The sequence below is a fragment of the Hemibagrus wyckioides genome, linkage group LG04 (assembly GCF_019097595.1).
Source record: "Hemibagrus wyckioides isolate EC202008001 linkage group LG04, SWU_Hwy_1.0, whole genome shotgun sequence".
Lineage (NCBI taxonomy): Eukaryota > Metazoa > Chordata > Actinopteri > Siluriformes > Bagridae > Hemibagrus > Hemibagrus wyckioides.
In genome coordinates, this window is record NC_080713.1 from 31,512,756 (window position 1) to 31,531,198 (window position 18,443).

The 18,443-nt window shown below is 44.3% G+C and overlaps 2 protein-coding genes across 7 annotated transcripts in view; both read left to right on the forward strand.

Annotated features, from left to right (window-relative positions):
• Positions 1-679: 679 nt before the first annotated feature.
• On the forward strand, positions 680-15,898 carry LOC131351846 (signal peptide peptidase-like 2A). Of its 6 annotated transcripts, none has more exons than XM_058387485.1 (17): positions 681-897; positions 1,940-2,050; positions 2,165-2,344; positions 2,761-2,850; positions 2,930-3,063; positions 3,143-3,291; positions 4,066-4,162; positions 4,324-4,425; positions 4,607-4,688; positions 4,767-4,841; positions 4,989-5,045; positions 5,142-5,192; positions 10,994-11,093; positions 11,657-11,737; positions 11,964-12,124; positions 12,869-12,902; positions 13,966-14,693. In XM_058387485.1, exons 1-17 carry the CDS (start codon positions 847-849, stop codon positions 14,004-14,006), a joined length of 1,596 nt encoding a protein of 531 aa, XP_058243468.1. In that variant the 5' UTR covers positions 681-846; the 3' UTR covers positions 14,007-14,693. The 6 variants fall into 6 exon arrangements, with proteins under 6 accessions (XP_058243472.1, XP_058243468.1, XP_058243469.1 ...); XM_058387486.1 differs by having other exon boundaries at positions 13,969-14,693; XM_058387489.1 differs by lacking the exon at positions 5,142-5,192 and having other exon boundaries at positions 680-897.
• Positions 15,899-17,599: 1,701 nt separating this feature from the next.
• trpm7 (transient receptor potential cation channel, subfamily M, member 7) overlaps positions 17,600-18,443 on the forward strand; it is a 59,129-nt gene continuing 58,285 nt past the window's right edge. Inside the window, exon 1 of the mRNA XM_058386995.1 lies at positions 17,600-17,791. Within this exon, the coding sequence (XP_058242978.1) occupies positions 17,789-17,791 (3 nt within the window). The 5' untranslated portion in view covers positions 17,600-17,788. The remainder of the gene's footprint in view (positions 17,792-18,443) is intronic.

The following is an 18,443-nucleotide window of genomic DNA, read 5'->3' on the forward strand; positions in this document are numbered from 1 at the left end:
CACTCCTTACTGAAATAAAGTCACTAAAAGCAGTCTTAAACATTTCACACTGATTCTACCTGCCAACTTATGACATCACAGTAGAAGCTGACCAATCAGCAGCTTTTGGAAACTGTCCTATCACAGGGTGTAATTAAAGTTTTTTCATGGCTCATTGATCTTATATATATATTTTTTTTTCTTGATGTTTTCTCTCAAATGCAGTTTCTCTTTTTCAGTGTATCAGTTCTTTATTGAAGCATGTTTTGGTCTCTTATTACTTTTACTTTCATTCTCTTCAGCTTTTGGAAGTTTTTAAACGATCTGCTCTAAAATATCTCTTACTTTCAGTTAGTTTCTATTTATTTCATACTTCCGTAGCTAATAGCAGTATAGCGAAATGATGAATTAAACTTTAAACCGAGTAATAAAAGCATAACAAATGATTTCTGATCTTTCTCCAGTGAGGGATTCGTGTTAATAAAACCCTGAGGCACTTTTCGGCCATTACACTCTCCTCTCTGCTTCAGGTCGAGCTGTGATGAAGCCGGAAAGCCGGAAGCGGATGCTATTCTAGTCCTGTTTCACCGCACCCGTATTCCGACAAGCCCCGCCCTAATGCACGGGGATTGGTTAGCAGTTCGGTGAAGCGTCCTCGTGAGTGTGAACTAGTAGCTAACGCAGAAAGGGCGGGGCTTACTGGAATACGGGTGTGAGATAAAAAAGCGAGTGTTGTTAGTGTGGCTAGTCAGTGCAGGTCACAACAAACCTGAAACATCGCCAGGGTTTTAAATCAAACTTCAGACTGTGAGGAGTTTTTATTTTTGTTCCTACTTAATCGGCATCTTTAAGCCAGATGTTACCGAAATGACAACAAAGCTGTGGATAACGCTGGCCGTCATTCTGCTCTCTTATCGGGTAAGTTAGCTAGCTAGCCACAGAAGCTAACGCTGAGGCTAAAACTAGTTAAAGGCTAGTTATTTTTTTTATTTATGAGTGAACATTTTATCATCATCATCATCATCATCATCATCTTCATCTTACTGTCGAGTCTCATATGGAAACACAAACACAGCACGTGCGATCAGAGAGATTTTCTTTTCTACCTTAATGAGTAATTATGATGTGTGGAGGAAGTGAGAGCTTCGGGGAATTCCAGCACTTTACAGTCATTTCACAGACCCGACAGGATGAACTGCCCAATAGGACTAGAGGAAAACTTTCGGACTGGAGGAGAGCTCAACAGCTGGACTGATCTGGACATCAGCTGTGTCAGAAACACTTAGAACAAGTTACAGCCCTATAGGAACGCCTTAAAGTTATGAGTTACAGCCTCACCCATTCCTGTAGGACTGGAATACATTCCTGAGAGCTGCAACATGCTCTCGTGCTTCTCTAATGCGCTCCTTTGTAGCCATAAAACTTTCCTTTGGGGCTGTAACTCTTTCCTTTGGGGCTGGAACTCTTTCCTTTGGGGCTGGAACTCTTTCCTTTGGGGCTGGAACTCTTTCCTTTGGGGCAGGAACTCTTTCCTTTGGGGCAGGAACTCTTTCCTTTGTAGTCATAAAACTTTCCTTTGGGGCAGGAACTCTTTCCTTTGGGGCAGGAACTCTTTCCTTTGGGGCTGGAACTCTTTCCTTTGGGGCAGGAACTCTTTCCTTTGTAGTCATAAAACTTTCCTTTGGGGCAGGAACTCTTTCCTTTGGGGCAGTAACTCTTTCCTTTGGGGCAGTAACCCTTTACTTGTTTCCTGCTTTAACGTGTTCCTGTGGCTCTTTTCCAGGTGTCTTGTGGTAAATGTACTCCTGTGCAGCTGCAGCATCTTTTAATGGTTTATTTACTGGCTTCTGCAGGCTGGCTAATAACTTTTTATTGACCTCCGAACACATTTTGTAGCTTTCTGCCTGTAGCACTAGGATATGATGCAGAGTGGACCTTTAATTCGGTTTGTGTTCCTCAGAGCGAGTGCCACGAGGCCGTCCTGCACGTCTCCGATTGGACCACGTATAAGGAGTACTGTCTCGTTTACAACGCATCATGGTCCAACATCTCCAGCTCTCTTAGTGATGCTGTAAGTAACACACACACACACACACACACACACACACACACACACACACACAAAAACACACTACTGCATCATAATCTGGATGTTCATTGTGTGTGTGTGTGTGTGTATATACAGCCGCGGTATAAGCTGGTGAACTTGACCTCGACCACGCTGTGTGATGTGGGCAGAGTAAAGCTGGACTTGAAGGGCACAGCGGTGTGTGTGATGAGGGGAGAATGTGCCTTCAGCCAGAAAGCTCAGGTGGCTCAGCAACTCGGAGTCAAAGTGCTCCTCATCGCCAGCAAAGAGGCCATGGTACTGACCTCACACTATGACATCACACCATGACCTCACACGTGTTCATGTAGCCTTCTGACTAAATGCGTCACTTTGTAGCTCTGTAACTTCCGTAAGGCTTCATAAGAACCTTCCAAGAACCTTCTAACCTTCATAGTCCCAGAAGAGTCTTCACCATGTTCTCACATCCATATTAAGTTAAAAATCAGAACACAATCCTTTAACATCATGTGGAGTTCTCCTCAGTCCATCACTGGTTCTTGTTTAGAGTTCCTGTAGTGCAGCAACATCTTCTCGGTGCTCCATCAGTGGTTCTTCTTGGGTTCTTTGAGCACTTCGGTTCTGTCAGGTTCTCTGAACACATCGTAGAGAACATAAATGAAATGACTTCCAAACATCGCTGCACTATCGTCCTGAACTTTTTGTTTTTTCAGGGGACTCCGTCAGCCAATGACAGCGAGTATGATAAAGTGACCATTCCTCTGGCCCTCCTGAGATACCGCGACTTCCTGGATATGCAGAAGGTACAGATTTTTTGCACCTGATATTGTTTTTCTGTGCGTTGTTCTGTGAGCTCTGATGCCCCTCCTCCCTCCATGTCAGGTGTTTACAGATGGGATGGAGGTGCAGCTCTATGCTCCGCCCTCTCCCGATTTTGACGCCAGCGTCATCATCATGCTTCTGATCGCCGTCTTCACCGTGGCCATGGGCGGCTTCTGGAGCGGGGCTGCTGAGAAGTCAGTGATAATCACTTAAAGGTCAAAGGTCACAGATTTAAAAGGAACAGTGTGTGTAATAGTGCGTGTGTGTGTGTAGAGCAAAGCAGAGCGTGACGTCGCTCTCTGCAGGAGAGGAGCGGTCAGACAGCGGAGATCTTACACTCTACTCACCGCTGAAGGTGCTGCTGTTCGTGGCGCTCATGTGTGTGATGCTCGTCCTCATGTATTTCTTCTACAGGTATCTCGGTAAGTCTCCTGCTCTCTGATTGGTCAGTCAGGAAGGGTGCTGTTTCTAACCAGGGGGTTCAAGTCCCGTATATATTACAGCACAGAGAGGGTCAAGGGCCTCGCTCAAGGGCCCGACAGGTTTGAACTCCAAACCTTCAGATCAGTCACTAGGTGTGTTTACATGGACACTTGTAATCCGATGGTAACAGGACTAGAAGCACAATCAGATTAAAAAAGTGTCATGTAAACACGTCAATCGGATGGAATTTGCCACATCCGATTAAAATTTCAATCGGATGGTAAGGGGTGGTTTAAACCATTTTTAGTCCGATCGTGAGGACATGGAAACACTTAATCGGATGGAATATGTTCCTGGAAAGTTCTGCGCATGTGCTATGACGTATGGACGTTTTCGTGGACTGTGCGCATGTCAAAAGATCTAATCCGATTCTAATCATGTGTCATGTGAATACGCATAACAATCTGATTACTTTATACCACGTTCGTGTGAACGCTGCGATTGGATTCGTCAATCTGATTGAATTCAGTCCGATCTGATTAAAAAGTGTCCATGTAAACGCACCTACTGACCATTGAGGCACCACTGCCCAGCCTGGTGTAACTGGTATTTCTCATTGGTCAGTTGTGATTGCCTGTTTATTTCTGTTTATTTTTGAAGTGGTCAGTTACTATTGGCCGGTTCTGATTGGTCAGATGAGATTAGATTGACCGTGTGCTTGACCGTGGTTTCAGTCAGTCAGGGTTCAGCTTGTTGTTTCTGTTTGATTCCAGTGTACGTGATCATCGTGATCTTCTGCCTGGCCTCAGCTACAGGACTCTACAGCTGCCTTGAGGCACTACTGAATGCAGTGGGGTGCAGTAAATTGAGGTACATATACACACACATATATACACACACACACACATATATACACACACATTGTGTTTACATTTAATTACTGAGAGTTTTTAATGTAAATATACTCATACATTGTGTGTGTGTGTGTGTGTGTGTGCTTGTGTGCGTGTCTATATATTTGCGTGTGTCAGTGTATCCTGTGGTGAGAAGAGCTGCTCTATCAGGAATCTGCTTCTTGCTGCTGTGTGCATCATTCTGGCTGTGGTTTGGGGTGTGTACCGAAATGAGGACAGGTACAAACTTCACATGTTTACACACACCAAACACACACACACACACACACACACACACACAATAACAGGAGCATGTGGTCTGGTTCTCTACCATTCTTTTACTGCTAAGAATGAGGAAGTTATTATTGTTTATTATGCATAATGTTCATATCACGAGAACTGTGTGTGTGTGTCTGTATAGGTGGATCTGGATCTTGCAGGATGTTCTGGGGATTGCTTTCTGTCTAAACTTCATGAAGACCATCACACTGTCTAATTACAAGGTGCTCCAGTGAGCTTCATGTAGCCTCCGTGAACTTCAGCACTTCATGACTTTAATGGTGTGTGTGTGTGTTTTGTAGATCTGTGTGATCTTGCTCAGCCTGCTGCTTGTTTATGACGTCTTCTTCGTCTTCATCACGCCATTCCTCACACCTGTGAGTCTCACCCGTTTTTTTCTGAGTAATAAACAGTGTGTGGTGCTGAAATATAGAAAAATAATCAACACCTTCTGACCAATCAGAATCCAGAATTCAACAATTGTGTGTGTGTGTGTGTGTTTGTGTGCGTGTGATCACTTGTAGAATGGAGAGAGCATCATGGTGCAAGTTGCTCTCGGCCCCGGTGCTGGAGGAGAAAAGGTAAATATTTTGTGTGTGAGTGTGTGTGTGTGTGTGCATGTGCAGTAATAGTCATTAACACGCTTGATTTTGTGTGTGTGTGTGTGTGTGTTTTAGGGCAGTGGGGATGTGGTGGTTCCGGCAGATCCCACACCCTCATATGAGAAAGTAAGGTTTGCAGTTATCTATAGGGGTATCAGCAGGGCTAGAGGATACACACACACACACACACACACACACACCTCATCTCACCGTCTTAACACAGCTAAACCTACACACACACACACGCACACCCCTCATCTCACCGTCTTAACACAGCTAAACCTACACACACACACACACACACACACACACCCCTCATCTCACCGTCTTAACACAGCTAAACCTACACACACACACACACACACCTCATCTCACCGTCTTAACACAACTAAACCTACACACACACACACACACACACACACACCCCTCATCTCACCGTCTTAACACAGCTAAACCTACAGACACACACACACACACACACACACCTCATCTCACCGTCTTAACACAGCTAAACCTACAGACACACACACACACACACACACCTCATCTCACCGTCTTAACACAGCTAAACCTACAGACACACGCACACACACCTCATCTCACCGTCTTAACACAGCTAAACCTACAGACACACACACACACACACACACCTCATCTCACCGTCTTAACACAGCTAAACCTACACACACACACACACACACACACACCCCTCATCTCACCGTCTTAACACAGCTAAACCTACACACACACACACACACACACACCCCTCATCTCACCGTCTTAACACAGCTAAACCTACACACACACACACACACACACACCCCTCATCTCACCGTCTTAACACAGCTAAACCTACACACACACACACACACACACACCTCATCTCACCGTCTTAACACAGCTAAACCTACAGACACACACACACACACACACACACACACACACACCTCATCTCACCGTCTTAACACAGCTAAACCTACACACACACACACACCTCATCTCACCGTCTTAACACAGCTAAACCTACACACACACACACACACACACACCTCATCTCACCGTCTTAACACAGCTAAACCTACACACACACACACACCTCATCTCACCGTCTTAACACAGCTAAACCTACAGACACACACACACACACACACACACCTCATCTCACCGTCTTAACACAGCTAAACCTACACACACACACACACACACCTCATCTCACCGTCTTAACACAGCTAAACCTACACACACACACACACACACCTCATCTCACCGTCTTAACACAGCTAAACCTACACACACACACACCTCATCTCACCGTCTTAACACAGCTAAACCTACACACACACACACACACCTCATCTCACCGTCTTAACACAGCTAAACCTACACACACACACACACACACACACACACCTCATCTCACCGTCTTAACACAGCTAAACCTACACACACACACACACACCTCATCTCACCGTCTTAACACAGCTAAACCTACACACACACACACACACACCTCATCTCACCGTCTTAACACAGCTAAACCTACAGACACACACACACACACACACACCTCATCTCACCGTCTTAACACAGCTAAACCTACAGACACACACACACACCTCATCTCACCGTCTTAACACAGCTAAACCCACACACACACACACCTCATCTCACCGTCTTAACACAGCTAAACCCACACACACACACACCTCATCTCACCGTCTTAACACAGCTAAACCTACACACACACACACACACACACCTCATCTCACCGTCTTAACACAGCTAAACCTACAGACACACACACACACACACACACACACCTCATCTCACCGTCTTAACACAGCTAAACCTACACACACACACACGCACACACACACACCTCATCTCACCGTCTTAACACAGCTAAACCTACAGACACACACACCTCATCTCACCGTCTTAACACAGCTAAACCTACAGACACACACACACACACACACACCTCATCTCACCGTCTTAACACAGCTAAACCTACAGGTACACACACACACACACACACACACCTCATCTCACCGTCTTAACACAGCTAAACCTACACACACACACACACACACACCTCATCTCACCGTCTTAACACAGCTAAACCTACAGACACACACACACACACACACCTCATCTCACCGTCTTAACACAGCTAAACCTACAGGTACACACACACACACACACCTCATCTCACCGTCTTAACACAGCTAAACCTACACACACACACACACACCTCATCTCACCGTCTTAACACAGCTAAACCTACACACACACACACACACACACACACCTCATCTCACCGTCTTAACACAGCTAAACCTACACACACACACACACACACACCTCATCTCACCGTCTTAACACAGCTAAACCTACAGACACACACACACACCTCATCTCACCGTCTTAACACAGCTAAACCTACACACACACACACACACACACACCTCATCTCACCGTCTTAACACAGCTAAACCTACACACACACACACACACACACACACCCCTCATCTCACCGTCTTAACACAGCTAAACCTACACACACACACACACCCCTCATCTCACCGTCTTAACACAGCTAAACCTACACACACACACCTCATCTCACCGTCTTAACACAGCTAAACCTACAGACACACACACACACACACCTCATCTCACCGTCTTAACACAGCTAAACCTACACACACACACACACCCCTCATCTCACCGTCTTAACACAGCTAAACCTACACACACACACACACACCTCATCTCACCGTCTTAACACAGCTAAACCTACACACACACACACACACACACACACACACCTCATCTCACCGTCTTAACACAGCTAAACCTACACACACACACACCTCATCTCACCGTCTTAACACAGCTAAACCTACAGACACACACACACACACACCTCATCTCACCGTCTTAACACAGCTAAACCTACAGACACACACACACACACACCTCATCTCACCGTCTTAACACAGCTAAACCTACACACACACACACACACACACACACCTCATCTCACCGTCTTAACACAGCTAAACCTACAGACACACACACACACACACACCTCATCTCACCGTCTTAACACAGCTAAACCTACAGACACACGCACACACACCTCATCTCACCGTCTTAACACAGCTAAACCTACAGACACACACACACACACACACACACACCTCATCTCACCGTCTTAACACAGCTAAACCTACAGACACACACACACACACCTCATCTCACCGTCTTAACACAGCTAAACCTACACACACACACACACACCTCATCTCACCGTCTTAACACAGCTAAACCTACAGACACACACACACACACACCTCATCTCACCGTCTTAACACAGCTAAACCTACACACACACACACACACACACACCTCATCTCACCGTCTTAACACAGCTAAACCTACAGACACACACACACACACACACACACCTCATCTCACCGTCTTAACACAGCTAAACCTACACACACACACACACACACACACCTCATCTCACCGTCTTAACACAGCTAAACCTACAGACACACACACACACACACACACCTCATCTCACCGTCTTAACACAGCTAAACCTACACACACACACACACACACACACCTCATCTCACCGTCTTAACACAGCTAAACCTACAGACACACACACACACACACACACCTCATCTCACCGTCTTAACACAGCTAAACCTACAGACACACACACACACACACACACCTCATCTCACCGTCTTAACACAGCTAAACCTACAGACACACACACACACACACACACACCTCATCTCACCGTCTTAACACAGCTAAACCTACACACACACACACACACACACACACCTCATCTCACCGTCTTAACACAGCTAAACCTACAGACACACACACACACACACACACCTCATCTCACCGTCTTAACACAGCTAAACCTACAGACACACACACACACACACACACCTCATCTCACCGTCTTAACACAGCTAAACCTACAGACACACACACACACACACACACACCTCATCTCACCGTCTTAACACAGCTAAACCTACAGACACACACACACCTCATCTCACCGTCTTAACACAGCTAAACCTACAGACACACACACACACACCTCATCTCACCGTCTTAACACAGCTAAACCTACACACACACACACACACACACACACCTCATCTCACCGTCTTAACACAGCTAAACCTACAGACACACACACACACACACACACACCTCATCTCACCGTCTTAACACAGCTAAACCTACACACACACACACACACACCTCATCTCACCGTCTTAACACAGCTAAACCTACACACACACACACACACACACACACCTCATCTCACCGTCTTAACACAGCTAAACCTACAGACACACACACACACACACACACCTCATCTCACCGTCTTAACACAGCTAAACCTACAGACACACACACACACACACACACCTCATCTCACCGTCTTAACACAGCTAAACCTACACACACACACACACACACACACACCTCATCTCACCGTCTTAACACAGCTAAACCTACAGACACACACACACACACACACACCTCATCTCACCGTCTTAACACAGCTAAACCTACAGACACACACACACACACACACACACCTCATCTCACCGTCTTAACACAGCTAAACCTACAGACACACACACACCTCATCTCACCGTCTTAACACAGCTAAACCTACACACACACACACACACCTCATCTCACCGTCTTAACACAGCTAAACCTACACACACACACACACCTCATCTCACCGTCTTAACACAGCTAAACCTACACACACACACACACCTCATCTCACCGTCTTAACACAGCTAAACCTACACACACACACACACCTCATCTCACCGTCTTAACACAGCTAAACCTACACACACACACACACCTCATCTCACCGTCTTAACACAGCTAAACCTACACACACACACACACCTCATCTCACCGTCTTAACACAGCTAAACCTACACACACACACACACCTCATCTCACCGTCTTAACACAGCTAAACCTACAGACACACACACACACACCTCATCTCACCGTCTTAACACAGCTAAACCTACACACACACACACACACCTCATCTCACCGTCTTAACACAGCTAAACCTACACACACACACACACACCTCATCTCACCGTCTTAACACAGCTAAACCTACACACACACACACACACACACACACACACCTCATCTCACCGTCTTAACACAGCTAAACCTACAGACACACACACACACACACACACCTCATCTCACCGTCTTAACACAGCTAAACCTACAGACACACACACACACACACACACCTCATCTCACCGTCTTAACACAGCTAAACCTACAGACACACACACACACACACACCTCATCTCACCGTCTTAACACAGCTAAACCTACAGGTACACACACACACACCTCATCTCACCGTCTTAACACAGCTAAACCTACAGACACACACACACACACACACACCTCATCTCACCGTCTTAACACAGCTAAACCTACAGACACACACACACACACACACACACACACCTCATCTCACCGTCTTAACACAGCTAAACCTACAGACACACACACACCTCATCTCACCGTCTGAACACAGCTAAACCTACAGACACACACACACACACACACACACACACACACACCTCATCTCACCGTCTTAACACAGCTAAACCTACAGACACACACACACCTCATCTCACCGTCTGAACACAGCTAAACCTACAGACACACACACACACTGAGAATAACATTGTGTAAACACTGGATTGATGGATTAAAGATTAATTTGTAATATTGTTATATGGAGACATCTCACTAATGTTTAAGTGCGTGTGTGCGTGTGTGTGTGTGTGTGTGTGTGTGTGTGTGTGCAGTTGCCTGTGGTGATGCGTATTCCACGGTTCTCGGCGTGGGCTGAGAATTTGTGTGAGATGCAGTTCTCCATCCTCGGTTACGGTGACATCATCATTCCAGGTAAGGTTCCTGACAACAGCCATAACTCCTGTTATATCTCCATTATAACTCCTCTTACAACTCCTGTTATAACTCTGGTTATAACTCCTCTTACAACTCAACTCCTGTTATAACTCCGGTTATAACTCCTCTTACAACTCAACTCCTGTTATAACTCCATTATAACTTCTCTTACAACTCCGGTTATAACTCCTCTTACAACTCCTCTTACAACTCCTCTTACAACTCCTCTTACAACTCCGGTTATAACTCCGGTTATAACTCCGGTTATAACTCCGGTTATAACTCCTCTTACAACTCCTCTTACAACTCCGGTTATAACTCCTCTTATAACTCCGGTTATAACTCCTCTTACAACTCCGGTTATAACTCCGGTTATAACTCCTCTTACAACTCCGGTTATAACTCCTCTTACAACTCCGGTTATAACTCCTCTTACAACTCCGGTTATAACTCCGGTTATAACTCCTCTTACAACTCCGGTTATAACTCCGGTTATAACTCCGCTTACAACTCCTGTTATAACTCCTCTTACATCTCAACTCCTGTTATAACCTCTGCAGGTCTGTTGGTGGCGTACTGTCACCGTTTTGATGTGTGGACTGGGAGCTCCAGCAGGATCTACTTCGTCTCCTGTGCTGTCGGTAATAAAGACATGATAATTATATAGAAATAATACATTACACTAAGTGTGCAGTACACACAGTACTTATCATAACTGTGTATGTGTGTATGTACGTGTGTGTGTGCGTGTGTGTATGTACGTGTGTGTGCGTGTGTGTATGTACGTGTGTGTGTGCGTGTGTGTATGTACGTGTGTGTGCGTGTGTGTATGTATATGTGTGTGTGTGCGTGTGTCTACGCTCCCAGCCTACGCTCTGGGTCTGGTGCTGACCTTCGTGGTCATGTTGCTGTCTAAGATGGGTCAACCGGCTCTGCTGTACCTGGTCCCGTTCACTCTGCTGACCAGTGGCCTGCTCGCCTGGAAACGCAAAGAGTTCAAGCAGTTCTGGGCGGGAACTACCTACCAGGTGAGCTCCTCTGACCCGACGTCTAGACGTCTGTCTGATTGGTGTGCGTAACGTTGATTTGCGCTTAATAACACGCTGCTTCTGGTTTGTTAAGTGAGTAAAATAATGAGGATGAGGCGTTTTGGTATCTGTCCATGGGTGAAGGATGACCAGGCCCCCAAACACCTTCAGTTTAAAGAGATTATAAATCATTTATAAACACTTTATACACAAAACTATCACAAAAGTCATGACAATGCACAGTGTAAGAATTAATAAATATATAACATCAATAAAAATAATGTTTAAACACCTGGATTTAAACACCTGGGCTTAAACATCTCATTTTAAACTCCTGGGTTTTCAACACCTGGATTTAAACGCCTGGTCTTAAACACCTTTCTCTAAACACCTGCTGAACCCGGGTTCCTTATCTTCTCTAGAACATGCTCTAAAGCTTTATACGTCATTAGATCTTAATGTGTCAGAACTCCGCCCACTAAATTGTGATGGATACCAAACCGTCTGGATGGTGAGGAAGAGCAGATGATGTGCAGCAGCAGCAGACGTCTGGGTGTGAAGGCGTTAGAGCGCAGCTGCTACAGCTCAGGTGATCAGACACTACCTCTGATCATGTGACTCTGCTTTGTGAGAGAAGACACTCTCTGCACTCGTGTGTGTGTGTGTGTGTGTGTGTGTGTGTGTGTGTGTGTGTGTGTGGTAGACCAGCTGTGTGAAACTCTCTCATTACTTGGTCTCCACCAGGTTTTGGACTCGTCCAGGGAACCTTTAATTCCAGGTGGGCTTTTACCTTTCAGCCCCACTCGCTGCTCTTCCATCTGCTGTGTGTGTGTGTGTGTGTGTGTGTGTGTGTGTGTCAGCTTCTCTCTCACATTATGAGCTGCTCTTCTGCTCACACATCACATCAGCTTCCTAACCCTGCTCCTGTAGTCTCACTGCTCTGAATAAAGAAATCTCCACAGTGTCCTCCCTCAGAGACCCCTTCCTCCCTGTGAGTGTGTGGGAGAGAGAGAGTGTGTGTTGGTGTGTGTGTGTGTGTGTGTGTGTGTTCTTCCTCCCTGTGTGTGTGTGAGTGTGTGGGAGAGAGAGAGAGTGTGTGTTTGTGTGTGTGTGTGTGTTTGAGTGTTTGACTTTGCCTGTGTGAGTGTGTGTGGGAGAGAGAGAGTGTGTGTGTGTGTGTGTGTGTGTGTGTGTGTGTTTGACTTTGTGTGTGGGAGAGAGAGAGTGTGTGTGTGTGTTTGACTTTGTGTGTGGGAGAGAGAGAGTGTGTGTTTGAGTGTTTGACTTTGCGTGTATGTGTGTGTGTGTGTGTGTGTGTTCTCCTTCCTCCCTGCAGCAGATCATTGGGCTCTAGGGGGTGTTTGTGGAAACATGATCTGTGTCTCAGAACTAATGCGCGCACACACACACACACACACTCACACACTCACACACTCACTCATTTCCATGCTAACAGGCTTGTGTGTGTCTCTGAGTGTGAGTAAATGTGTATATTAGTGTTTCATTCCTGCCTTCAGCTCTAAGTGCCCTAATGTCAGGGATCAGAACAGGAATGAAACACAGCTGTGACCTGTGGTGAGAGAACAGGGGCGTGTCCCAATCCACAGGGGCGTGTCCCAATCCACAGGGGTGTGTTCTTATTAGTGTACAGTCAGAGCTCACAGTCTGATATTCAGGACAGAGCCTTACAACAATAGCATCTAATAAGAACACTGAGATTTTACACAACTCATCACTTACTGTCTCTAACTGTCTGTCTCTCCCTCTCTCTCTCTCTCTCTCTCTCTCGCCCTCTCTCTCTCTCTCTCTCTCTCGCCCTCCCCCCCCCCCCTCTCTCTCAGAAGGAGACGCTGAATACTACAGCGCAGTGAGGAAGTGCTGATCAGCTGGATTTTACGAGTGTGTGTGTGTGTGTGTGTGTGAGTGTGCCTGAGTGTGAGTGTGCCTGAGTGTGAGTGTGCCTGAGTGTGAGTGTGCCTGAGTGTGAGTGTGCCTGAGTGTGTGTGTGCCTGAGTGTGTGTGTGCCTGTGTGTGTGTGTGTGCCTGTGTGTGTGAGTGTGCCTGTGTGTGTGCCTGAGTGTGTGTGTGTATCGAGCACTTTAAGCCCTGTGATTGGCTGTATCAGGACCAATACAGTCTTATTGCTCTCTCTTTAATAAACGACATTAATATCTATTAAAAAAAATAAATAAAGGCCTTAACGAGTGCCTCAGGCTCCGCCCACACCTCACCTTGACACGTGTGGAGGCAAGACAGAAACATCCGGAACACGAAATGTCCCTGTTGGTCTGTGTGTGTGTGTGTGTGTGTGTGTGTGTGTGTGTGTGTGTGTGTGTGTGTGTGTGTGAGACATCATGAGCAGGTGATTGAGCTGGACTTCCTGCTCCACAGGTCGGTGCTGAACACTGTGAGATGCTGCACAGGTGGAACCTCCATCATGTGTTGAACCGGGGCCTGTGTGTGTGTGTGTGTTTTTAATAATGATTCAGTGTTTCTGTATTTAATCAGGTCTTCATTAATCTCTTCTTTTCTTTCCTTAAATTAAAGATGAACAAAAGTTTTGCTGCCACTTCCTGCAGTGTGTGTGTGTGATTAACTCTGGAGATCTCAGCATTCTCAGACCTCTTACACGTTCAGAGCTGTTCTTATTTCCTGATTTTTACTGACGTGACCTGGCAGCTCGGGAATCTGAACCTGTTGAAATGCCTTAACGAGCGCGTGTTCAGTGATTACTGAGGTGCAGGAACAGCTGGAACAGCTGGAGCAGGGGGTGTAAACTTTACAGTATGTTAGAAAGAATAAAAGTGAGACTGACAGATTGACTGTGTGTGTGTGTTAAATCACTGAGTCCTGCTGTTAGAGGAAGAGCAGGATGCTGTGATGAAGCCATGTTGATTAGTTTCCTCTAACTGCATGTCTTTACTCCTCTTTCAGTTAAAAACCTCACCTTGCTACGGATTAATTAATTAATTAGCTTTATTATATTTAGCTTTATCGGCTCTTCATCACACTCACGTGCAATAACATGAGCAGCAGAGGTACTGTTACCATGGTAACATCCTATAACACCACATACTCTGACTTTCTGCAAACAGGTCGTAATTTATACTTTGGAAAAACAACAACAAAATATCAGCTGCTAATTACAGTCGCATTTTAAAGCGGGATGCTAGTTCCTGTTCTCACTTACATTATAAACAGCTTATAAAGCTTCTCTCTCCTTTATTCTCTAAGTTAAGAAGACAAGAAATATGCATCTTGTTATGCACGTTACCATAGAAACCACCAAGAAGTGTAAACTCCTCTGTCTTAAAGATTTCAGATAACAGCTTTATCTCTAATTCTTACAAATCAGTGAGACTGGAGACTCCTTCAATAAATAATACATAAACATCCTGAGCTGTTACTATAGCAACGGTAAGACATGGAGCGTCTCTGGGAATGAGCCGGTCCAGTTCTGATGCTCACGTGCCCATTGTTGGTGCTTTCAACAGTGCACAGGGGTCAGCACGGGCACCCTGACCAGTCTGTAGCTATGCGGCCCCATACACAACAAACTGTCCTGCACTGTGTATTCTGACCCCTTTCTATCAGAACCAGCATGTGCTCTCCCCACGTGCATCAATGAGCCTTGACCGCCCATGACCCTGTCGCGGGTTCACCACTCTTGTCCATTTTTCCTGCTTCTAATATCAACTTGGACACACTGTTCACTTGCTGCCTAATACTGTATATCCCACCCACTAACAGGTGCCATGATGAGGAGATCATCAGTCTTATTCACTTCACCGGTCACTGCTCAGAATGTTATGGCTGACCGGTGTATACCAGAAGAAAAGAAGAAGATTGTAATATAATACATAATGTAATATAAAAAGACGATCATAATGTGTTGTTCCAGACTGAAGCAGCAGGGGGCGCTGCAGGACTGAGTTAGTGCTGGATCAGACATTACTCATTTACACACTGCTACAAAAACATCTAAACTAACTGAGTATTTTATTAATTAGCAAAATTTATTCACTTTAGAGATATTTAAATATCCGTGCTTTAATCAATTTTTTTTTTAAATCATATTTTTATAATTTTAGTATATTTTTTTTGTAAATAATGACATTTTTATATCATTTCTAAAATATTGTAATGTTATATATCTCTGATCTATTCTTTATTACTAATTATTAATTAATGTTGAATTATTATTATTATTATTATTATTATTATTATTATATACTTTTTTAATCGCTTTTAAAAAATATGTGCTTATTTAAAACACGTCAAAATATTTTGTGTTGTATGTATATTAAAAAAAAACATTTATAAATGAATAAAAATATTTCTGAAAATGTTGGATAGATTAATTAGTAATAATATACATACATTCTATTTTTTATGAATATGTTAATATTTAAAAAAAAAAAAAACATTTAAAGTAACACTTTTCAACCAAAATTAAAAATATTATTAATATATTAAAAAGATAAAAATGAAATAAAATTATTGTTATATATATATTCTACATTTACATAAAATCTAATTTAAAAATAAATTTAAAAAATAAAATTCAACATCAGCTCCTTCCAATCGCTTTGTTATTATACTGATATTATATCATGTCACCCAGATGTAGAATAAAGTATTTTTTAAATAATAAAAGACTTGGTAGAAAGTTACTCATAGTAAATCTATTTTTTATTAATTACTTTATATTATTGTTTATTTATTATTGTTTAGTATCTATCTATCTATCTATCTATCTATCTATCTATCTATCTATCTATCTATCTATTTATCTGTCTGTCTGTCTATCTGTCTGTCTGTCTGCCTGCCTGTCTGTCTGTCTATCTGTCTATCTGCCTGTCTGTCTATCTCTCTATCTGTCTGTCTATCTCTCTATCTGCCTGTCTGTCTGTCTATCTATCTGTCTGTCTATCTCTCTATCTGTCTGTCTATCTCTCTATCTGTCTGTCTGTCTGTCTGTCTGTCTATCTATCTATTTTATAGTAAAATTCTTTACAGTCATTTTCTCTAGGATTCTGTATTATTGATATATTTTATAGTAAATTCTCAACAATTATTTGCATGTGTCTGAGACTTTTCCACAATTATGTATAAATAAAATAAAATATCTGATGAAAATATTTAACATATTTAAATTTACACATGCAGTCTCTTTGAATTAAAAAGCCTTAAATGTAAAAAAAAACTTTAAATTATTGTTTAAAGTATTTTATTGAGTAATTCTTCAGTGTAACATTTATATATATATATATATAATGATTATATAAACTCTGACTCCATGCTATGGCGCGTAGAGAAATTTTCACAATCGCCCCGCCGACACACACAAAGCCACGCCCCCTGTTCCAATATCGTGGGGGGGCCCCCCCTTTCGTTCAGTCATATGATGCGTGACTCCACGGGGTGTACGGGGTGGGGGGTTGGTAGGCGGGGCCTGACTCAGCTGCGTCGTCACGCAGGAGAAAGCGCGTCAGTTGTGGAGTCGCAGCAGTATGAGAGATCCACCTCCCGCTGCTGCTGGAGCGGAGACACCGGAGAAACGCTGCTCCTGCCGGGCTTCCCTCACAGCGCTCACCCGCCGCGACGCCGATAGATGGCTAAAAGCCGCGCAGCACCTCCGCCTCAGTCCGCACGGTGAAGAGAATGGTACGTCCCGGTGGCTTCTTCAATGACTGTGTGTGTGTGTGTTTAATTTCTTATCTCTGTCTCTGAGTGCTTCACGCGGAGTGACATTAGCTTAGCATAGCTCTTTGCGTATCGTGTATATATATATATATATATATATATATATATATATATATATATATGTGTGTGTGTGTGTGTGTGTGTGTGTGTGTGTTTTGAAGCTTGTGTGTGTTAGCAGGATCTGACACAACCTGAACCCTTTCAACAACTTCCGTTCATATTTTAACACAAAACTGAAAAAAGAACGGAGAGATAATCACTGCGTACAGGCGCACGCGCACACACTCTCTCACACACCATCTATCTATCTAGATAAAGAGTGTCAGGAGCGAGTGTCTCGCGCCACTACGGAAACTTCCACACGGCGCACGCCGACACGGCTCTCCCGCCCTGGGCTCGCGAGCGGTACTTGAACGCAGCCGAACTGTCAGTCACAGATGTCAGTTAGCCTGAAGCTAAAGTTGAAGCTAAAGCTAACAGCGTTAGCAGGATATACACCCCTCCCTCCCTCTCTCTCTCTCTCTCTCTCTCTCTGAGAACATGTCCTGTCAGGTTTCTCAGCTCATGATGGGAAAGGATGAGGAGTGTGTGTGTGTGTGTGTGTGTGTGTGTG

Bases quoted from the DNA above. Each gene is read 5' to 3' on its own strand.
- LOC131351846 (XM_058387485.1), top strand. From the start codon at position 847: ATGACAACAAAGCTGTGGATAACGCTGGCCGTCATTCTGCTCTCTTAT. The intron at 11,738-11,963 runs GTAATAAAGACA...CTACGCTCCCAG, and splicing joins CTTCGTCTCCTGTGCTGTCG to CCTACGCTCTGGGTCTGGTG. The intron at 12,903-13,965 runs GTGGGCTTTTAC...CCTCTCTCTCAG, and splicing joins CAGGGAACCTTTAATTCCAG to AAGGAGACGCTGAATACTAC.